Source organism: Mytilus edulis, chromosome 4, assembly GCF_963676685.1.
Source record: "Mytilus edulis chromosome 4, xbMytEdul2.2, whole genome shotgun sequence".
Lineage (NCBI taxonomy): Eukaryota > Metazoa > Mollusca > Bivalvia > Mytilida > Mytilidae > Mytilus > Mytilus edulis.
In genome coordinates, this window is record NC_092347.1 from 68,935,572 (window position 1) to 68,960,906 (window position 25,335).

The following is a 25,335-nucleotide window of genomic DNA, read 5'->3' on the forward strand; positions in this document are numbered from 1 at the left end:
GAGACTTCCAAGAAAATCACTATTTTATGCAAGTATGGAATCCTTTATTTATTTTATTTGAAATAGACAACTATCAGATCAAACAAGTAAAAATTTATGAGAAGAAAAAAACCCTACAAATAAAACAAGATAGGAATAGATTCGGTGATAACTATACTAAAAACACTTGTTTCCGTAGCATTTGTGTTATTTCTTCAATCAAGAGTTTAATAATGTGTTATGTAACCCGGTACAGGTATGAAACAGCATTTAGTGAAAGGTTATTAGCATTTAACTGTTTAAAAGAGAGTAAATACTAATCGTCCTTAGTCTATGTTTACAGCCCAACCTATGCAGGTTGAAGGGTTTTGTCAGATAAGGAGAACATACCGTCTTACCTTCGAGATTAAGACAAAGTTTCAAAAATGGTAGGAATCTGAATTATTTTGTTTTTCACGTAGCTGAAACTGGACCTACGTACTATTTCATTCAAATCATTTCCGACTTGTGACGTCATTCATACTGTACATGTATATCTGTATATAGTTATATATCATCTCAGTAAACTTTAGAGTGTTTTAAACGGAGGGAAGTAATATATGTCAAAATAGAGGCTTATCTGCTAATATGTGGAACACAAAGGACGGTTCAATTCTCAGAGTCCATGTTTATTAAATGCAAAAGGTAAGTTCAATTGCCGTTTATTTTCATTGGAATGAGAAAATAATCAAACCATAATTGCGCAGTTATAGACATAATCTCAACTCAAAGAGGTCAGCAATCTATACATAAGTTTCTTTATGTGGGCTATGAATATCACGCAGATATCTAAAACTATAGCGCTCAAATAAAGAAATATCATATTGATGAACGTGACATTTAAAATACAATTATTTAATTTATAAATGTTGAACTATTATATTATGTAGTAAACATTGTCCCCGATAATCGAAGGTGATCATATATTATCATTTGACAATTTGACGTTGTACATTTTGAAAAATTTACTTATTTAACTCAGAATATTAAGTATGGCATTTTTACAAACTTTAATTTTTCTTATAATTGGAATAAATACGGTATGTTTAAGGTATTAAACCGAGTACATTGCATCAGTATGTTTTTAATGCATAAATAATAAAATTAATGTTTCAAAAGTGAAAACTATTTGCATCAGCTGTATTCTATCATCCAGCTGAAATAAAAAATTGTTTCTGTCAAAAATAAGTCTTGCTTAATAAACTAAAATTTATAATAACGAAAAATGTACAGAGAAAAGATGATAAATGTTCTGCGACATATAAACTTTCATCAATGTAAAAGTATATTTTTAAGTTTTCGTCGTATTGTCTTCTACTTGCATGACATAAGAATTGCTAAAACTTGGCGGCAAATATCCTGTATATTCAGGAAGATAGTGGCATAATAGATGTTAAGGTTGGAAATTAAAATGCGTCAGAAGACTGATTATTTTTTTTACTTGTGGAGAATAAAAGCTAGGGCCCTCCTTTGGAAAGGTTGCACGGGTTTTGAAACGTCAAGTACAAGATGGCATTAAAAGAAATGTCTACCCCAAACAAGCTCCTTTTAATATAATATACTTGATGTCAACAATTTAGAAAATTCAAACATTTTTTGTAATTTCTATAGCAGATACACACCTATGTCGGAAAATTAAGACTGACCTCGTCGCGGTATGGACCTTTTTTGTTCAATAAACAATCAACTGCAGACTTTTATCTACAGCAACAATCATATAATGATTAAATACATACCAAAACAAAAATAAAAGCATGTGAGAGGTAAAACTCTTATTGTCTTACTGTCACAAAGTAACTCAATTTGGTTTTGTAACCTTTATGCAAATAATTTGTAGGGTGGGGGTGTTTGCAATATTAATTATGTATCTCCATTGCCTTAATCGATAATCTACGTAGCACTGAATGATCTGTAACTTTTATTGATACTTCAAGTTTTTGAAAAACAAGTACAAGTTGTATTCAAATTCACTATAGGATGCATCAACTTTTCGATAAATCAGCGTAATTGTGTCCGTCTCTTTTCAACTAAAATGTATTTATTTATTTGTCCTATATATATAGTATAGTAAATACAGTAAATTGCGGAATAGCGAACTATACATTGTCTAACTTATCAACAGAAGCTTACTTACAAAACTCACAATCTTGTTTCGACACTTATATCCATAAGTACCTACAAACAAATAACAATACTGTGGTTTCCTGTTTATGTATTTTTCAAGGACTATGGTAATTTCTATGTTTGATATTAAATGAAATAAAAAGGATAATTGCTTAAGAAGTTATTTTCAGCCTTATATCTTAAAATTCTCAAGGCAGGTGGTAAGATAAATAGCCTTGTTTTTGCTGATGCAGAAATAGATCTCGTCTTTTTATTTTTTCAAATGTAAGAGACAGAGGGAAAAAAAGCCTTTCAGTATCAGTAATCGAATCTTTTGAATGAAATGAATTATGATAAAACAGCGTTAAAGAGTTATTGAATCGACGATAGTTAAATGTAAATTCAATAACCATTAGAGAACAGAGTCCCGAATTAACGCAGTTGTTGGTCATTTCTCATCTATTTTGGTTTAAATATATGCATTATATTCTTTTTCCAAGAAATCATAACATATATTAAACTTGAAGCGAATTTAAGAGTTGTAGCTCCGTGTTGAAGGCCTCACTGTGACAATGAGAATAAGAACAGCAATTCAAGTGTTGTTCTTTTGTATTTTGTGTTTTTGTTGTGCTTGTACGGATTTGTGTCACGGGTGGATAACCCATATCTTTTCTTTTCTATCAAAATATATAATATGCATTCTTGAAAAAGAGGAACCCACACCCTAGTCTGATATAGTATGGTTAATACGTATTCACAATGTGAAACAGGTTTTGGTAAGGTTGATCCGTATTTTCCGTGTATTATATTTTGGACTGTGATATCTGTTTTCCTCATTTTTGCGGGGAAATGCTATTTGATATATCAACTCCTCAATCCGTAAAAACCTCCCATTAAGTAGTTAGGAGGTCAAATTGTATGGAAGCTACATTAAAGTAAAGAAACAATTCATACAGAATGCTTGCTATAAAGGGTGTTATCTTCAATATCTAAATATAAGAGCAATTTAAAAAAAAAACAATTTGCGCAAGCCGTATTCTGAAAAGTGCTTAATTACCCAATACAGCAATTTGAAATTTCCTATTCTTCCAAGTTTGTGCATATGGTACTTATTGTAAGAGGCTTCTTATTAAAACATTAACTTAAACTGAAAAAATAAGCGAAAATGCTGAATTATACCAGTATGTCTTCATCTAGTACATTGTGTACTTAATAATGAAACTATTTGTTTAATAATTAGTTAGTAGAACTTTTGTTAAATTGTGGGAACCTAATGTCTTGTATTGATGGCTGTAGGTGGTTTGTTTAAGATGACCAAGGTGATAATTATCTTGTATTTTTAATCAGTTTAGATTTGAAATCAATGTATTCGCTGTTTTCAACAGTGATAGGTAACGAATGATCATTTCTGATAAAGACTTTTCAAAAATAAAATTAAATAAAAATAATTAAACAATTATTACATAATAGTAGATCGTTTAACTTAAATCTGACGATTAGCTTCTGGCATCGGAGACAAGTTGTGGTTATGATTGCGGTACCATGATTGCCACTAGCAAAATCTTTGGACGAATTATCATAAGATAATTTTACATCAGAAGACATAGACTATTTTTATTGCATAAAATGTACCAAGAAGAGATATTAATCGTGTTTACATTGCACTGTAATTAATTAAAAATTTACCTATAATTTACCTGTCTTATTGGTGCGTACGGAATAATTAATATATATATATAGTGTTTGGCGCAGATTAAATATATTTTAGCTCAAAGACGAAGAGTGCAAATACAAAGCGCCGATAAAAACGATTAAAGTAGTGTAACGGCGGCCTAGAAATGCGTATACCCACTTAATTAGAACTATGGTGGATGGTTGTCTTACTGGCAACCAGACCACATACTCCTTATTTGTTTTATATTATAACGCGTTCCCATGTGTTAATCAAACTTTGTCATAACAGTAAAATGATTCGGTGTTCTCTTCTTTTTTATGGAGGGTGGAAGAGGGTCCGTCGGTTAATGCTTTGTCTTCCATTTTCTTTGTTTTACTTTCGACCATCACAGCTTCCCTTAGCAATTGTTTTCGCTGTCTGATTGTCAAATTCTAAGGAGAAGTCATGGTTAAGATTATTACATACGGGACGGTTTCGTTGAATAAGGGAGCAGGAAGACAATCATAAAAAATGTTGTTTTTAAATGCAGTCTTTTTACATGTGTTTTTATAGCCATTTGAGTACTAGCATATATTTAAAACTTGTTATATTTGAAAGATCGTATTATTTTAAAAGTTTAAAAGCATTTTGCAGCCCTGAAAGCGTACTGGTAAAAACTAAACCCGTTCGTTGATCTAAAGTTGCTTACATCTACGTTATGAAGTCTCTTGTGAAAAATTGCATAGTTGGCAATCATATGTATACATGTAATGTATTCTTGTTTATATAGTGTTCTTTAACCTTTTGAATCGCCGAAAAGAACAGAGACTTTGGACAGGGTGGTTATTTTACTTACATTAATGGTTTTTGAAAATCGTGATGGTTTGAAAGAAATCAAACAAGGTGTCTGATAATGCAATTGCTGAATTCAAAGATGGAAGTATTTGATTGTCAATATGATACTTCCATGGTTCAACTAAAGAAAGGTTGTTTTGTTTCCATTTTTACCTATCGTCAGTTAAGACGAGGATTTCCCCTAAAATTTCGAATTCTATTATGCAGTATAAACAAACAACATTATCAGCCATGCACCTATCGTAGAAATAGTTTTCATGTGTAAACTAGCTTCCTCCTAAAAGGAAGGGTCACCTAATTTTGATAAGATAATAAGAAATATGTACAAATATAGACAGATATGTAGATGTATAAATCTAGTGACTAATGACTTAACACTGTACATTAGTTTATCAGTTGTCTTCATAATTTCAAATATTCAACAAAAACCCCCGATTATTTTTAATATCGCTACGCTATCTTGATATTTTGTAATGATTAAGCATCAGTATTTATTTTTCTTCCGGGACACATTTTACAACAACATCGGAACGAAAAATAATTCTAGTATATGAGTAATCCAAAAGTCATCTAAAGTGGCTGAGAAAACCTAGGGTGAAGATATGAAATCCTAATGATAAGTTCTTGTAATGTCTTCATTGACCTCTGAAGCCCTTCTAGACAACTTCGTAGAACCAATGATATTATAGTTTTAACTAACCTGTCATACTCAAACCAATAAAATTTCAATTTTGCAAAAAATATCCGTTGTGTTGTAATTATATTATAAACGACGATTTCTTCGACTGATCGCAATTACGATCATGAAATTTATTCTCTGCACTTTTACGAGATTAAAGGATCCGTATGCTTTATGGTCGTCTCTCTGAATTAACTGACTTGTTGCTTGGCTCGATTGCGAGAGGTAACGATGGGTTCGATACCTTCCCCGATCGAAAAAAGACTGGCTAATTAATATTTGTTGCTTCTTCGCAAAGCACATGGTATTTAGGAGCAAAAGCAATTACAGGTCAGCTCAAAGTTAAAAGATTTTCTTTTGGTAGGGTGACTGCGAACTGAAATCTTGTAAACTAGCACTTTAAAATGTCGACTCAATGTGTCGTTATAAGAGCATGAAGGGTTAAAATCCAAATCTTAATAACATATTTTCGCCCTGATATTCACATAATATCTGCAATTTGTCGTTAAACCCCATCGTCATCATCATCTTTCTTAATTGTATTGAATGAACCCCATTCATCCAATAAGGTGGATGTTCATATGGATGTACCAAATCAAAAACAAATAATTTTGAAAGTTTGGTGTTGTTTGCTTCTTAGTTAGTAGACGATGCAGAGCTTGTAATAATGAGTAGACACTATTAGTGCAAATTGGCAAAAAAGGATTCTAATAAAAAAATAACTAGATCTGTTCGAATTTTTTCTGCAAGAGATTACATTCCATGAACATGCCGAACAACCAATACGATAACTGTCCCCTGTGAATATGTATTATAATTTACGATCCCATGCGATAGAACATTGAAATAAGTTATGAAAAAATAAGGCCTGGGTCATTTTAAGCGTGAATTCTAAAATTGTTAGCGAAAATACTGTCCCTGTGAACCAATCAAGATTGTCTGTGAACAGTTTTAAAGTGTACATATGTATATACTGTAACAAAGATTGGATCAAAATCTTGCATAAAAATATTTAAAGCCATAAGGCTCCTTATAGAAAAAGTTATATATTTCAATTGGTAAGTCATTTCGGAGATTTGTTATTAGAATGATCGTAACATTCAGTTGCAGATATTTCATGCACATTCAGGACAATGGCAAATTCATTACAAATTCAACAGATATGTTTGGCAAAGAGTTCTGATCGGGACAAATGACAGAGCCTACTACCTCTAACATAGTATCTGCCATAATTCTTGTACGTGCTGAGAGATTTAACCATCTCTGATACAAGACATCGGATTTAGCGTCAGAATTCAGACCAGACGTGGCTGCGTATGTATAACATGCAGCAATATGGTCGTTCGTCTTGCTCGTTGGTAATACAACAGAATGGGAAAAGTCAATTGACAATTGTGTTTAATATCTCAGTCAACTAAAAGACAGTTTTTTGTAAGGAGTGAGGAAGCACTGTCCTACTGGAGTCAACAACCAGCTTACAACTGCTTGAGCACGAAGATGCATACCGAATAGCATAGTATGGAAGGAGAACTAAAATAAAAGACCTTAATAAGACAGGAGCAAGAAAAATAATAATTCAAACTTCAGCTCTCTCAATCCGAGTGTAACCAAGATGCCTTAGAGGAATACCTATACATATATATTGTTTCACTGGCATGCAGTCACAATTTGATTGGTTTTTTTTTATTGCCGATGTATTTACAGACTTACTTTGGGGTTTAAGTTGGCATTAAAAAGCGTTTTCACCATCGGATATATTCTCACAGTCCTTTCAACACTCCGGAATCCTTTGTCATCAACATAAGCCTTCACGTAAACGGTTATCATTTTATACAATAACGCGTTTTCCGCTGATTTTCATATCTGTCTTTAATTTGACAAAATCTTTTGACGACTTATACAAATTTTGTTGAACTTGGTCAGTTGTAAGACAGTTTAAAGTGCTTTGCACCTTTGAATTCTAATCAAATATGACTTCAGTTTGTTCATTTTGGTGGAATATATGCTATACTTTGCCTTCGGATCCTTGAACATTTCAAAAGATAATTATTAAAAAACACGAAAGGGGAGGTAATCGAAATTTACACACCTGACAGACATAATTGGAAAATAATTGCAACAGTGTCAAAGCGAGCAAATATTACAACCTTCGGGGTGGTCTCGGGTTTTAACATATTACCCAGGAGATTTGAGGGATTATCTGCAAAATCGAAAGTATATTACCTCCATATTTTGTTATCTGCGATCATTTTATATATAAAAAATAAATTTTAATATTGATCTTTTGAACGGTTATATTAAATCTGATAAAGTTGAAATGTACATGGTCAATTTATTTGAAAAATTAAATATAGTAGGATGCAATATGCGAAAATATGATTTACTGCTATAACCTGTTTTAATAATCTGAAATAAAATCTTTATACACGCAGACAAAACACAGACAGTTTGGATTGTACAATTTGTTATTTTGTCAGGCATATTAAAATAAAAAGTATCGACTACATATTTGCATTTGCTTTTGTCGTGTCTTTATCAAGAAAAAAATGATTGAAAATTAAATACTAGCGAATTTTGTAATAAAGATATGTGAAAGAAATGAATCAAACTTATGTAAATGAATTAAGGTGCAGTGTCGTTTAATAAATGCACTGTGTACAACTAGGTGAAACGGTAATAAAGTAAATGGTAATAAAGTCAAAAGTTCAAATTAATGTGTTGATATGTTCTAAAAATAAATCAAAGAAATAATCAAAAAAATATAACTACATGTAAGAAAAAAAAACGTTAAATATAAAAGTTATAATCAGAATTCTTTTAAAATTCGGTAAGCTTTCAGGTGTTTCCCTTAAAAGCTTTTTAGTATAAATGCAAATTTAAATTTAGGGAAAGTAGGTGTATCCAAAATTTATTTTGACATCCGTTTGAAAAAATCGATTTCGAGCGAAGATGTGAACTGCATTTTATTGGTAATTTGCTCTACCTTGAATGATTGCAAATATTCCTTGTTTAAACACTCAAAATAGAAAAAAGATCATAAACAATCTTAAATTTTGTACTATTTAAACCTATTTAAAGTATTTTAAAAAGACTAGTGTGTTGTTTATTCATGTTTTCTATTGTTTCCCATTGGCCAATCAAATGAGAGAGTCACGGTAAAAAGAGCACACATTCGAATCGGTGATGAACTCTAGTTTATCACTATACCAGGTGACTGTTGTGAGACTAGTTTGTGTACGCTTAGCCTCGAATATGAAATATATAAAAGTGAAATCAATTAGCGTCATAATGAGTGTTATATAATGTGCATTATAATTATAAATATTGGAAGAACCATAAAAGCATATCAGTTTGGATTAAATTACAACAAAAAAAGTTTTGATTTTTAAAAGTTAAAAAAATCTCGACAAGATGGATATATCTTACTGCACATGTTTTAAAAGTGGTATTAGTTTATATCTAGTTCATTTTGTAGTATGTGATACTTGTCTAATGTAATCATTTGTGAAATGTAACTTGGGATTAAATGTTTTCTTTGCGCAAATTTTATTTTCAGTTTTAACATGGAAACCTACTTACAAACATAGTTTTTCATTATTTTTCGGATAGAGATTTTCATATATTTTATAATTCGTAATTTTATCGCACCACTATATAGCAGTGATTACTGTGGAATAATTACCGTATGTTTTCCATGAAAGTAAACCCCTATAGATGGCCAAGTGACTTCTTAAGCATCTTAACATGGCCAAAAGCTTCCGATACCGGGGTCTTGACGCATTATGAGGAAAAGTGCTACAGGATTTAGCTATCGATGCAGGTTTGTAGATCAAAATTCCATATTTATAAAATTATAAGTTTTATTATTTGTTCGTTTCTACATGATTAAAAATGTTGTTGAATAAACACATGTTTATGTAGCATGCATTCCCATGGTGTGCATGTTCACGGTATACATAAAGGAACGGACAATTTGCGCCGAAGTCACTTGTGAAATTGTAGTCGGTTTTTCAGACAAATTGATCTTGTCCCCTTGAACCGGAGACTAAACTTCGTGCACACTGCAATTATTCACTATGATAAATCTATACAACTTGACTTAAGTTCTCTTTTCTGTCTTAAGGTAAACATGCATATCTCTACATGTAAGATAAAATATTTGTTTTAATATTTGTTTTCGGAATAAGTTACGACTGTGCGACAATTTCATCCTGGCAGTAAAATAATCTGTTCGGAAGTTTGCCGGGGAGTAGCAGCAGACGACACCCAGTTCACGTGAACCGTGCTCCTCCAATACTCCATCTTTCTTTGAGAAGAACTATACAAACACTCGTTAAAAATCTATTTTTGACAATCATTTGGTATTCCATATCGTGTTTTAAATTTTATACCACATTAAAAAAAATCAAAGGCGAATAGAAAGCTATCTGTGTTTCAGAAATTTGTCTGCCATAAGATTAAAGGTTCTTGTCATATGAAATTGAATATATTTTAAATTCAATAAAAATTCATAAGCTGAACAACTGTGAATACTTTATTTAATAAAACATGCAGGTTTTGTATATTGACCGTGTATGGATAATATTTACATTCTAAATATCATAGATAATATTTATTTGAAGATTAAATTTCACAATCAAATGAACATTTGCAGTGTTAGGATAAATATTGAGGTCAGTTTGTGCTATCAATTCACTAATGATAAACAAATTCTGATTTTAAAGATAGAACCTTATCAAGGCCAAAAATATTGTAATTTACATATATTTCAAATCAAAAGTTTCCTCAATGAAGTTTTTGATCAAAGATAAAGAACATTCAAACTGAGAAAGGGCCGATTTTTGTCAGTTCAACTTGATTTGTACGTGTATTAAAACGTCACATACCAATACTTCCATGTCTCGAACCCGGGATACCAAAACGGTCGTTGCAATAAAAAACAGCTCTTCTTCGTGGAGGTGGACAATTTATCACGCAGCAACCATTTGCACATCATCAATTTCGAAATAGTTTGTTCACAGAGTTTATTTCAATTGAATAAAACTACTTAAGGGTTGTACATATGGGAAAATAAGTTTTTGTGGTTTCTTTATTTAAAAGCTGTATATCACAAACCTGTTGCAACAAAGCAAAGATTGTATCATATATAAATCTATCATTTAAAAAGGTTCAGATTTGGTGACCATCTTCTTGTTTCGAATGGCTGTTCCTCAAATTAACCATTGTCCAGGGAATGTGAACACCTGGGGAAGTATTTATAGAGATGATCAAAGGTGTTACTCAAACAACGTCCGGACAATTAGATTATTATTTTCATTGATTTCGACAAAGTTCAATTTTACTTCTTTTTTTGTTATGCCTGTCAAGTTTTGATCTTGGAACGTATTCACTGATTTTGTATGGCCGAATCTTATCACGATATATTGACGTTGAGAATGACAATCACCTTATATTTCAATAGAAGTCTACCTGTAGAATAAAAATATTAAAGGGCTTACTGCACAATTTGAAATGTCAGGTTACACTTGTGTGGTCATCTAATCAAAATACACATAAAAAGTATTAAAACAAACCTTTTAAGGCCTTAATACATTCATTTGAAGATAGGGCTAGGAAAACGTCTCATTAGAGGAGATTATATAGATCCTTTGAAGTTTGACTAAGATGTGTCACACGGGCCCCGGGGAAAAGGATGGTTTTTGTCCTTAAATTGTTATTTAATGTAAATATCACTTAATAGATGTAATCTATTTTGATGGTTACAAATTAGTGTGGATTTTTATTGCCAGCATGTAAAGTATATCTTAATGCATACCGAGTAGTTTAAAGATCACATGTTTGACAAGAGACATGCATTTGAACTCCTCATTCCAATACGTCTGGAATCCTAGACATCTTTGGAGCGAGACTTTAATCCTATCGCGAGACTTTAATCCTATCGCAGACCAATTATAAAAATCGAAAAAGAGCCTTTGTAAGGACAAGAGCAAAAATGATGCGTTTGAAAGTCGCTACTCTGTCCCCCTCATAGTGCTATCGATATTAAATGCCAATAAAAATGATGAGAGCTATAGTCTTGTGCAAAGCGTTGATTTTAAGTGTTTTCTTCTCGGATGCGTCTTTTCTCCTTTTCAGTGCACATGCCTCGTTGCTTTTGATGTGCCATGAACATATATTGTCCGGGTTTATGTATTCTGGTTCTACATACCTGCTATGCTTCTTAAGCAGACAAAATGTAAAAATTTTCTAAGCGTTGCTGCATACTGTTCTCAGTATAATTCATTTTCATGCCTGTAAATTCCCGCCAACATAGCAATATTTCTGGCAAAGAATTGTCGTAAAAAGACCAAATCTATTTTTAACATATTCACCTTGATAAGGTAGCGAAATTTTACACCTGTTGGTGTGAAGTATGTTTAATTATTATTTTATTGTTGTGGCATTAGTTTGAATGGTCGTATAATGTCACATAATCTGTTGTTAGGAAAACATTTGCAGTAATATTTATTCAGGAAATAAATTTTCAACAACAATATTTAAACTGAAAATCGCCTTACAAAAGGACAAATAATTGAAGTATGTAAAGTAAAAAACGAAATATTTCATTTTCCTCGGGCAATATTTTGAATAAGATTCTAACAGACGACATTCGTAACAATAATTGTACGTTAACATGTATAGTATATTTTACTATGCTTTGTTTCACTTTGACAAGGTCACGAAGGGCCACAAAATGACAATTCAGTTTTAAAGTTGGTTAAACATATGTATTTTTATAGATCTGTTTTTATATTCGACCTACTCTTAAAAGTAATGTTCCTAGTTTGCGGTTACAAACGTTTTCGTAAATTATTAGACCAAGTGTCTTTTAACATGGACAAATCAGACAAAAAAATATGTCTACAGAAAGCTCAAATTTGCCCAGGTTTTACAGTACAATCCCTCCGCATCTTGTTAGGCTTAAATCTTCTTTTTAATCCTTCAAAATAATAGTGACAAACAAAAATTGAGTTTTACAAGAATGAAGACAATCTTAAATCTGTTAAATACGTGTAATGTTGTGTTGGTTTTTTTTAACAGAAATACATATTAGTATTTAAATATTGAAATGATTAAACCTTACATTATATTTGTTACTTTTTGTTCAATGCAAGCATACCAATGCATTTAGAATAGTACGCTTACTATAAATATTTGTGTTTCAGAACCAATAAATAAACTTATAATAGACACCAGGTTTAAAATGCTGTATGCCAGACACGCGTTTCGTCTATAAAAGACAAATCAGTTTCGCTCGATTCGCTCGAATCAAAAAAAGAGTCAAAATAAAGTACGAAGTTGAAGAGCATTGAGGACAGTTACAATGTAGAACATACTATTGTTATTTCGATAACAGAGATATAAAATATCGTAAGGTCTGATCAAATCGCTCTTCATCCATATGAACGACAAGTTTAATTCTTCTGTCAAAGACCAAGGGATATGCCAAATGAAAAATGTGATAAGTTTTGACACAGTTTATCTTGAGGTTTATATTTTATAATATTAAACCAAAAATTTATAGAACAGTATATATTACGTGGCAATGCTGCAATTTTAAAACCAATGGCAATAAATCTTTAAAAAAAATTGTAATGGAAACTTGTAGTACCGAGCACGTGATCAGAAATGGGATTGTGTACGACAAATATTTTACCATAAATTGGAACAGTATTTTCATTATCTCTCCAAAACGTTCAGAAGTGTTGTAACAAACAGATAAAGTATCGCAGAAGTCGTGAAAGTTTTTATCGTGTTTGATAATGTAGGGTTTTACTCTTATTTTTGTTACTCTTCAAAGTACGATGGGTCCCTTGCGCTTTGTTTATACACTTAGTCTTTCATCTATTACATATAAACTCCATTATTTTCCACTAGTTTCCAAAAGCACATTTATCAACGAGATAACGTGATATGCACGATTTTAGTCTTTGCTAATTATATTTTGACAAGTAATAAAGTAAAATTAGTAAGTTTATGCAAGTTATTGTCACCTTAAAGTGCATCTGGTATTTTATTCCTGTCAAAATATTAAAGAAGATCTGTTTAACAAAAGAACATGGAGATTAAGTTGTTAGATTTTGATGTGAAACGAAACAATCTGTTTTATCTCATTTTCTCCCATTCTGGGAGGTTTGTCAATGAATCATTTAGAAATACAACTTATTTCGCTTTGTAAGGTGAAGATCAGAGAAATGTTTTTTTTTGCATGTATTAATGATTCGTCACGTCTTTTTCTTTTTTCTTTTATGCTAAAATCTTAGAATACTTTTATTGCTTTCGACATTCCTGTTTCAGTTTACTATGACTTGTTATCATTACGTGTTTAGAAAGTTTGGCAAACTTTTTGCCATGCTGGCGTGAACCAATTAAATGACTGTTCGTTTTATAGTTATTTAATAGAAGTTATGCTTTCATTCATAATTTTGAGTTGGAGTAATTAAGATCATGTAATGTGCATCTATATTTATTATATGATGCATATTTGAAATGATCCATGATATTTTTATTCTGAATAATATGCATGCGTATTTTTTCGGTAGATTCATTATCGATATATTTCGTAATGATACTGATACGATTAGTTATTCATATAAAGAGTACATAGATTTGAATAAATGCCGCAAGTTTAAAACCAATTCAAACATGCTGGTTCTGTCAAACAACGGCTTGTACAGACAATTTCAGAAGTATTTACAATTTTAACAATCAAACAGTTCAACAATCGTTTTAATTCAACGTTTACGTTACTACATTTGTGATTATACATGCAATTGATTATACCAAAAAAACATGATATCTACTGTTCCGTGCGCGACCTTTGCATTTTTGAACTGAACATATCCAGCAAACCGTACAAATGGTAGATATATTATCCCAGGTTCTGTGTTATCAATCTGAAAAGACAATTAACACATGTCTATTTCAATGTTTTGTAAACAATTACTGTTGTTTATTGATGGGTTTTTTGTTTTATTTATAGGTTGACTACTCTGCTGCTCATTTTACAAGTGTATATTGTTGACGCTTCTAAGGTAAGTAATGATATGTAAGATTGTCTAATTATATCATAACCTGTTAAGTCCTGCTCACTATTCGAACCCAGTACACAGTACAGATTAGACGGGGAACCAGTGCTATATTTACCCGCCATCTTAAAGACACATTCTCAGCATTCCTTTTATTAGTCAAATCGATTGATATCCTTTAAATCTTTGTACTATAACATCGTTCCTTATATCTCTAGTTTATATGTGGTACTTTAGTTCGTGTTACGATATATACATTCTTATTAAATATATATACATATATATGTTCAATGGCTGATGCATAAATACTTCAACTAAAATCTGTCCTTTTTCAAATTATCAAAGAGGAGCCATGCTTGTTTTCAAAAGTTTGGAAAAAACAATGATTTTCATAAAAAAATCTTTCCGAACTTAGGCACTTATAAAACAGTGTATTGTCCAGACAGTATACTTATAATGTACTAGTACTTTACAAGAGAACAACCCCATTTTTAAAGTTACTTTTATCAATATTAAACAGTACTAATGCACTGAAAAGAAAAAGAAGTTTTTTGGTTTAGAGAATGTTTTAAAGAAAGAAAATGAAACGGATACCACATGAAAGTAATGATTCTTTGTCAATTTTTGTCCAAGTGATTGGTTAAGCTTCGAATATGATAAACAGAACTACAAGCAAAAAGTTTTATATATATATACGGTTGTATATCATATTTTACTAATATAGCTTCTCAAATAAAACACAGCGGTTGATAGCTGTACTCAGAAAAGGAGAGTAATAGATTTCTTTACATTTCAGTCAAAAAACGTGTATATATGTTCAAATTTTATTAATACTGATTTAAACATTGGGTCGGGTCAGGATTACTCAGTTTTTTCTTCAAATGGTAAAGAAATTGAATGAAGTATTATTAATAATGTTCATGTTTCCCTTTTATTAACCACTTATGGACAAATATCAACTGCTTGTTGCTGTACCCATACATCTATGCTGTACCATACATTAAATGATACGAAAAGAGTAAGATACCGTGTTAGCTGTGCATTCGACAGATTTATGGATGTATATTTACTTTGAACCCTTTCATCTTGCAACGACTTGTAATTAATAAGTTTATTTACAATACTGTTGACAACGCGCCAAGGTTGTCCATGGTTTCATTTATTATTTCAATTGCTGAAACGAGGTCTTTGACCTACTGGTCAATAAAGCGACCACATACAGCAACAATATGCCAAAAACTTCCATCTTCTGCTCTGTGTCAAATTCTACTTTTTGCGCTTTTATGGCATATAATTGTGTTTTATTATTATTATTATTATTATCATGGATACCAAATAAGGTTGATGCAACCTTTTTTGGGGGAGGGCATGTGAATATTGACTAATTTATCTCTGCAAGTAATTCAATAACCAGTTAGACGTTAAAAATAATATTTTGTTATCGCTTAATCGTCCTACACTAGTTCCAAATGCTTAACTTCCGATGAACCCCTTTTCCACAAGTTATCTTTAAAGTCAGTAAAAATACTGCGCGAACCATTATAATGTATTTAATAAGATACTACTATATACGTGTGATTAAATATAGGTCCATGTTGTTAATCCCCTAACAACTTTTTTTTATCAGTCGGTGGACAGGAGGAAGATATTTCAAAACTTGTTTTATTTTTGTTATGTTGGTGTGTTTAAAGGGAATACTCAAGATAGACCTAAATGATGTGTGTTTGCTTAATCCGCGAATGATTTAAGGTTAGGTATATATAGATAAAAATATGCATAATCATAGTTTTTATTACCATATTTTTCATTTTTTAATCATGTCACCTGCACCACATTTACGTTTTAACATTTAATGACACCTTAAATCACTAATAAGAATTTACATACTTCAAACAAGCATGTAGAGGCCTACATTATTACAAAGTAATATGTACAGGCCATATGCATTTTCAAGTGTAGTATAATTTTTGATGAAGATTTGTATAGTTATGTTATCAACAGGATCAAAGGCGTGGTTTATCTCTGTAACAATCGCTCTTGTCGACTTGTTTAGTTTACCAGTGTTGGAACATTCTAACATGACAATTCACAAAGACTGAAATAAATAGGTACAAAGAAAGTAAATTTGTTATGTAATGTAACACTACATCAAAAAACGAGAGTAGTAATTTTTTGTACGTCATGGATCGTGTCTTCTTAAAGGGCATGAATTCAAATCTTTTGCAGACAATTTATCCATATATGGTCATGTCGTCTGTGATGCATCTTTTACCAATGAAAAACGCCCACGCAGGTCTGAATAAGATAAATGATGCCCCATAGGTGTTAACTGTTTTAAGTGTACGAAAGATAATTAAACAAGACAAATATTCTGATTATTTTTGGCATAAAAATTACATCCTGTATAATGATCTAGCAACTTAAATTGACACCATCAAAACAGTTAATTTATGTTGAAAAGACACCACATAAAAGAAATCAAGAACCAAAACGCAACTGTCTGAATGAAATGTCAAATTGGGGAATTTATACGTAATATTTTATTGCAACATAATCGCATATACTGATTATCATGTGTACATGGTAAAAGGAAATGCAAATTGAAAAAAAACTTCCATTACTCGATCGTTGTTTACTTAATTTTTATTTATGAAAACAAGTATACAGACATTACATAATAAAAAAATTGTAAGAATTAAGACTATATTTAGGAAAACAATAATTATTGAAACACGTGGTCGAATGCGGAATAAATTAAGGTGCTGATTAAAGGTATTATGTTTGAAGATTATCTTATGTCACAACGAATACAAAACAGTTTTTATACATAACGCACGCTTCAAACAGAACCTTGCATGAATTTGACCAGACACCGACAGTCTTTTTTTTCTTCGAGCCTACATGGTTGTTATCGGGATTTTTTTCACTCTGAATATGCATATAATATTTACACTAGACGTTAACCAAAAAACTTTTATAAATATCTTCTCATCATTTTATTAACTTTTTATTCGGGTTGAAATGGAGATTTGTATGTGCATTTTGATAATTGTCTCAGATGAGCTTGTCGCTTTCGGTTTTGGAATCGTCTTTAGTCACCATGAAGACAAGCACAGGTTGTACATGTAAGAATTTGAACTTTACATTCGTGTCAGATATGTACCACCCGGACATCAAAATCGTTTTATTAGTGAATAAATTTAAGAAGGTAAACAAAAACGAACGGCATTATGAGAATTAAAAAAGGTATTAAAATCTGACAAGAAAAGAGTGAAAACTCTTAAATGATATGATTGACAGAAGCTGCAATTTCAAATGAATTGCAAAACAGTCTCATAGAGTATTCAAATAAACTGAAAAATTAAAAGCTTCGTTCATTATAATTTCGTTTACAAAGGCAAATATGTAAACATAATATTGTATTCGACTATTTAATGGAAAATACAAATATAATTGTCAAGTATAAGTTAAAACAAACAAAACCCAGGTCTTTATAACTTTATGTCAAGTTAGGGTGTCGCGGATTTGTGTGAGCCTTAATAGAAAATGCGATTATGAAGTCCGCTATCAGTCAAACAAATTCATGAATAAAGCAACCAGTTAAATAATGAAACTTGAAGTAAAGCTGTTTATATGGTAGTTCGAATTATGCAACTTAATCTACTTAATATCTAGAAGTATTCCGAACGATTTAGCCTACTCGAGAAGACCCTCTCAAGTCGCCATGATTTCTTCTTAAGTTTTTAATGTAAAACAGATTGCATTTTAAATCAATGTTAAAAAGAAAAGTACGAAACATGACAAGTGGACTTTATTTTTAAGGCCATAAAATTAAATTTTACAACCTACTTAAAACGTAATAAGTTGTAAGAATATTACAAGTTTATATTTTTGTAAATCAGCATTTTTACCTGAGATAGCTATCATTTTGAAACTTCCTTTTATATATGGTTTTTATATCCGAGATAATCTATTTGTCTCCTATGACACACTTACAGCTCAAAAGATTACCACAAATAATTTCAATTGTAGAAATGTTCTCATAAAGCGTAACTTTTAACTTTTCTGATTCTAACAACTAAAACTGCTATTATTCGATTGCAGTGTTAACGCATATTTAGATCAAATGTTTAACTAATGGGCGCTTTTATACTATTACATGATTTTTTTCTGTACGGTAACATAAATAGCATAGACGGACACGTTAAGTCTGATACAGCAAGGTATCAATGAGAAGGTTGATCTGTCATCTAACACGGACCCAATGCGCAAACTGTCATTGTGCTATCACTTCTTACGACTGTATGCCTAGAGCGGAAAGTTTTGTCTTTGATTGGCTCTACCTGAAGTTGAACTCTCAGCACAATTTGCCCCTTCCACCAATTAAACTCTCAGAACAAAAAAAACAAGATCTTAACTTTTAAAAAAAACATTTATATAATCTGAGCATTTCTTGTTCATTCAACTTTCTTGTCTGTTGAACGCCCATTTGGATTGATGGTATATCTCTTCGATTGTTCTATATTTTTGAGTTTTTTCTTTATCCTTGCAGTGAAACGTTTTATATGGTATCATATGGAGATCAATCATCTATAAAGCTAATTCTTCAAACTATAAATTAACTTAAAAATTGTACAATGAAATTTGATTTACTTGTCTGATGTGAAATAATAATAATTATAATAAAGTAATCATGATACATGTATAAAAATGATTATGATGCATTTTTTGCTTTTGAACAGGACGTCTGCTTAAAATGAAATGAACATTTTCTCAATGAAATATGAAGAAAAAATGTAAATTACGGACATATTTACTTGTATAATTAATCAAAACCGAGAATTAATATGATAAATGAAATATTTTAAACAGTTTCAGGTAAGTGCATGCAGTTTTCAGTTGAGTGAACATGAGAACAAAAAAATATGCCATAAAAATTGAAACCTCTTTATGAAGGAATTTGTTTTACCTGTCGTAAAGTTAAAAGCAGGTGACAGAGAATAAATAGTTTATAGTTGTTACTAACATAATTAAACTTTACAATCTCTTTCTTGAAGAGCGAAAGTTGCGCAAGAGAAGATATTTGCGGTATTTCCATCTCAATATAATGTGCTAGGCATTTATGCACATAGACCTATGAGATTGTGAATAACAATGTTTTCTTGTCATTATTCATGCACAAAACCCTATTCAAATCAAACCCAATCATTTAGATAGGTGTTTGAACAGCTTGTATTTGAGTATCCTGTGTTAAAAAGAAGGATATTCAATTGCCAAAGATCATTCGATAGGAAGAAGAGATAATAATTTCAAAATAAATCCCCATGCATGGATTAATACATCTGAATGTGTCATTGAATTGTCAATACTCTGAGGGTCACATTTGACCTTTAATTCTTTATTGAAATGCAGTTTGGTTTATATAGCATTGTCACAAGAAATCCTTAGAGATAGTACTACGTAAACCTTGATGGCATTTAGTTTTTTTACCCATCCAATTTCTACTTATAGATTTAACCATACTAGTAAATTTCTTACAAATTGGGCAAAAAAAAACTGACTTCAAATACTTGAACAGTACTTGAACAATACATGAACGGTTCATTTAAAAACAACAAATCTTTAATTATACGTCTCGTTGAAGGACGGAAAATAACGTAAAAAAGCAACAGTTGAATACAATTAAACAATTTTCAAAGAATTTGTTGCTAATTATTGAGCTTTTGTGTTTGAGACTCACCTTTCACCATGATACAGGATTACTATTACAAGACAATAAATCAAATATCATGTCTTGCGTAAACATAATAATTGAAAAGGGAAGAATTAAGATTTCATGTGAAATTTACTTGAATTCTTAGACACACATATATATATATATCGATAAATGTTATGTTCAATACGGAAAAAAGTTGATATAGTTATACGTACTAAGAGAAATTTAAACACGATTCGTTTAGGTTTTTAAATTCTGTCCCCCCTTTTTTTATGTTTTTAGAACTTTTCGATTTGCTAAAACATCTACCGTCGACTTTAGAACTGGTATTTATTGGTATCAATTCGTTAATTAGAAAAGGAAGGCTGTGGGTGATTGTAACTTAAGTTATAATAATCCCGTGAAACTCCTTAAAATAATCAAAATGAAGGAAACAATCATTTTAATTACCCAAACCCCAAATAGTGGTATTTCGGTAAACTAAAATATACATGTACAACAAATCCGTAAAATCGGCTTATTCTTCGATATTTTTTCGCTTTCCGACTAAAATCCTGTCTAGTCGCGTGCAGAAGAACAATCTGGAAGAAGTTCACCTAGTTCAGTCTTTTTACAACCCATATTAACATGTAAATGCTACGTATGCTGCAGAAGCAAAAACACGCGATGAACACCTTAAGAAATTTGGAGACTTTGAAGTAAAACAAGGCTATCATGCAGCATGTTTATTTAAACAAATATTCCATTCTCAGTAAAAATTGTACCAATGATTAATTTAGGTTGTAGATTACATAACAATGGTTAATCATTGTTATTTTCAACTAGGTAGAATTTTAGAATTCTTTCCTGTGATTGGTAGGCTTTTTACTGCACGATCTATCACCGACCGGGGATGTTCGTTTTGATTAATGGCGACAAGCAAGTGCAGAATAGTTTATGCATACCGATTCTGCTTGATTAAATCGACATTTTAGAATGAATTTCTTTTACAATTTCGAAATTCAGAAAACTAATTTTATGTTTGAACGAATGGCACAGATATTCTAATGCTGTTGATGCACGTGGCTTCCAGAATCCTATCACGTGACTTTCGTAAAGCATTGAAGGCGTTGACCTTACTATGAATTGGCTATTCAATTAAAGTTACGTATACGAAACTAATATGGTCATTAAGTTTAATAAACCGACTAACTAGGAGGCGAAAATCGTTTTCTTACCTTTTATATTTAGCATGTTAGATAGTATAGATAAATGAATACACTAATATACCATCTATATTTAAATTACTTTCTTTATGAAAAGACTATAGCATCATAAACAAAGTACTAATAGCACAAAACACGTAATAAAATTAGTAATCGTGGGAACTATTTACCACAGGTGTCGATGTACTAAAGTAAAGAAAGCACTGAAAAAAATGGTAAACCATGAAGAATGTAAAATATATTGTTCATATTTTCAAATTTATGTCTTTACAGGATACCAATTAGAAAATTTTAAGTTAGTACAAAGTTTAGGAGCAAAGTGTTGAAAACAACATCAATAGATAACTTGTTTAATAAAGATTCAGATTTCAAAACGAAAAGAATTTTATGCGTAACATAGGACATAACAAAGTGATTGTAATATATGTGAAAAAGTTATAAAATAATGTTAAAAGCCCATATATTGTAAGGAGAGATTTTTCATTTCAGATATATTTTCATAATTTATTATATACCTTATAACGTCACGCCTTCAAAGGCATTTATACCTGTATAGTGGTTTGTTTTTACATTACACAATTAACGCTGCATAAAAGATGTATGTTAGTTTAGATTACAAATATTTCCGTCTCATTTCCAAGCTACCAGATACGAAAACATAATCGAGAAGACCCTTAGCACTTCACATTTACTTTGACATGAGAGAATACCTTAAGTTCAGAGCAGTTTTGATATGTAATCAACCAGTTTTTAGATAAATACCGAGATAACGTTAGATAATTTTTCGGTTGGCCAAAGCTGGGTTGGGCTATGCGTATGGAGGACCTCAAATCATTTGAAGCATTACAATATAACTTTGAAATACGTTCAATCCATTATGTCGATAAAAGACTTGGTCTACCTATGCGAGTCTGATACAAAATCAGAAAAAGATCATATTTAAGTCAAACGATTTGTTTTTTTACATACTTGAATGCCTTATCAAACTTTAAAATTATTACTATTCTGAATAATATTTTCATCTCATTTATAGATCTTGTGTTTATCAAACAAATACGGCTATAAATCTTAAAATTTAAAAGCTAAAGAAACTTATAAGGATGTAATTTATTATCTTTTACTTCCCTCATACTTCATAAACTATGAAAAAAATCTTGTTACACTTCATTATAAATATCTAAGATGGGTTTAAAGAATGTAAATGTTTCAGCAAGTTCTCTGGGCTACAAGGACTCTTTATATTCTAGTTATGCAATAGCCACATGGACGAGTCCTTTAAATACTTCAAAAATACTTTAGATTCTTAAACAGGCCCTTTAAAGTGTACTTTCTTGTGAAATCAATGGTGAGAATTTCAACAATTCAAAGCATAACGAAGAATTTAAAAGTGGTTTGATACAAATTGATTGAATACATAAGTGAATAATCTGACCCTTGAACTAATATAATGAGGGACACAGTGCCCGATCATTTTCAGCAATGATACCACATTATCCACTTCAGAGTAATAATGTTGTGATATCTATGGTAATCTTTAAACTTAATTTCTATGCCTGTGTACTTTTCACAATATAAAAAAAAATAACATGTTATAACTAAATGATAAGACAATTTCTGAATGGAAGATTACCTATCAAGTATTCAGGTCATTCAGCAAAACTTATCGAAATGTTCAATTTTGTTCCTCAATGATTTTAACTTCGTACTTCATTTGGCTTGATAATTTTTTCTATTCGAACGTCACTAATGGGTCTTTTGTAGACGAACCTGGTATCTTTGATGAGTTTGTTTTTTTAAACTTGAATTTGTCACCGATTCATTCACGGGAATCAAGTTATAACCAAAGCAATAGTAACACTATGCTTGATTTCAACGCCGTTATTGTTACTTATATTCAAACGATGTTGGTGTATCAACATTTGGAAACCAAATCTGTTAGATATTCCTTTATAGACAGTTGTGTTCAATGTTCATTAAACTCATGTACGATAAATATAAGACTAACTAATTTAACCTTTTATGTTTTTCAGATTTCTACAAAATTTAAACCCGATCTAGGTTTAAAAGAAAGCACCTTTCCAAAGATAAATACTGATAATCGTTTCGTATTTGCTGAAGACTTTAAACCAAACTTAGGCATTGATGAAAACCCGATTCCTGACGAAGAGAATCAAGAACCAAGTCGAAGACGGCGATATTGGATCGAATCTCGCTGTAGTGGGATGTTCGTTCGAATTAAACCAGGAACAAGGCGTAATTCTATTGATGCATCAGGCAAAAAGACGCCACCTGGTCGTTATAGTAAGTGCTTTACCTTATATATATACTGTTTACATTGTCTAGATCGCTGCTAGTGTTCTGTTATTGGCATTAACATATACGTGTTTTCTATACCTTCAAACTTTTTAAAAATGCTTCAACACTGTCTAATTGATCTCCATTCTTTAGTGTTTCGTGGTTCTCTTTTTTCTGTCATCAATACTCTTTGGCTCTGACTTTGGATTTAACATACCTGCGATTAATTATGCTACTTTGATCATCCAGTAAAGATGATTTATGGGTTCTTAGTGTCCTTCTGTATTCTGCTAATTACTTTAATATTTTAGTTTTCAGTTCCTTCTTATTATTATGTAGTTTGTAGTTCTGTCATAGTGTAATGTAGTTTGAAGTTCCTTCATATTGTAATGTAGTTTGTAGTTCTTTCAGATTGTTATGTAGCTTGTTGTTCTGTCAGATTGTTATGTAGTTTGCAAATAACATACCTTGTAATATTACTTTTAATGTCATATATCCATCAAACTTAATAAGCGTACCATTTTCTGAATCTTATTTAAATTTACCTATATCGTGAATGTTCTTGGATCAAATTCTTTGAAATCCAGACAAATAAAACATTGTCAACTGTATAACTAAATGGGATTGACTAGCTAAAAGCAAAACACGTTCATAGTCAACTTACAAAGTCAGGGATACGACAGATGTTTTCACTTCGTTTGATGTATGTGAGCTTTTGATTTTGCTATTTGCCATTTTGATCTTTCCTTGGATTGCGTTATGTTTGCTATTTTACTTTATTCCTTGATTACAGTGGACAAGCATTGCTGTAGACCTAACTGGATGTCATTCGAACGATGCTGATTAAATATCTTATATTTTGCGTGTAAATGATAATTTCTATATCAGTTTATCATGACCAAACCTATATCGCCATCTTACCTACATAATAGATTACACAGATGAATGAAATGATAATTAACCTCAGTTGTCATTCCCTAACCATAGTAGGTATAAGACATGCACTGTCTATTACTTTCAGTTTGGTTATTTAAAGGCGTGATTTGTCTAAGTTTATATAGATTAAATTCTTGCAAGTCACACTGGAATTAAGTGCTGCTCCTATGAAATGAATCATGCAACTTAGTTGGATGAAGTGCTAAGGAAATTATTCTCCTTTCAAAGCTTCTGAACTCACTCGATTTTATTAAACGAGTGATAGTCTATAAATTGATGTAGAGGGTATCACCAGCCCAGTAGTTAGCACTTCGGTGTTGACATGAATATCAATTATATGGTCATTTTTATAAATTTCCTGTTTACAAAATTTAGAATTTTACGAAAAACTAAGGATTTGCTCATCCCAGGCATGGATTACCTTAGCCGTGTTTGGCACAACTTTTGGGAATTTTTGGGTTCTCAATGCTCTTCAACTTGTTTGGTTTTATAATTATTTTGACCTGAGCGTCACTGATGAGTCTTACATAGACGAAACGCGCAACTGGCGTTTTAAATTATAATCATAGTACCTTTGATATCTATTAACCCTTTCAAAAATCGGTGATCTCAGACAAGTTCTGATTTTTGACCACTTTGGTTATTGCATCATTTGATGTTTGTTTTTCGAAAATGGTAGGCTGGACATAAAATTCCGACAAAAGATCACTGTGTGGTAATTTTGCCAAATAAGGACATTCGTTAAAAAATTTCAAAAAATTTGAAATTGATTCACAGTTACGTTCATTCAAGTTTGACGAGTAAAA

The 25,335-nt window shown here is 31.2% G+C and overlaps 1 protein-coding gene across 2 annotated transcripts in view; it reads left to right on the top strand.

Annotated features, from left to right (window-relative positions):
* Positions 1-216: 216 nt before the first annotated feature.
* Positions 217-25,335, top strand: part of LOC139520335 (uncharacterized) — a 32,666-nt gene continuing 7,547 nt past the window's right edge. Inside the window, exons 1-3 of one of the 2 annotated variants that reach the window (XM_071312883.1) lie at positions 217-663; positions 14,332-14,383; positions 23,329-23,599. In XM_071312883.1, the coding sequence (XP_071168984.1) occupies positions 644-663; positions 14,332-14,383; positions 23,329-23,599 (343 nt within the window). In that variant the 5' untranslated portion in view covers positions 217-643. Of the gene's footprint in view, positions 664-8,471; positions 9,130-14,331; positions 14,384-23,328; positions 23,600-25,335 lie in introns of those variants that run through there. The other variant, XM_071312882.1, reaches the window with a different exon arrangement.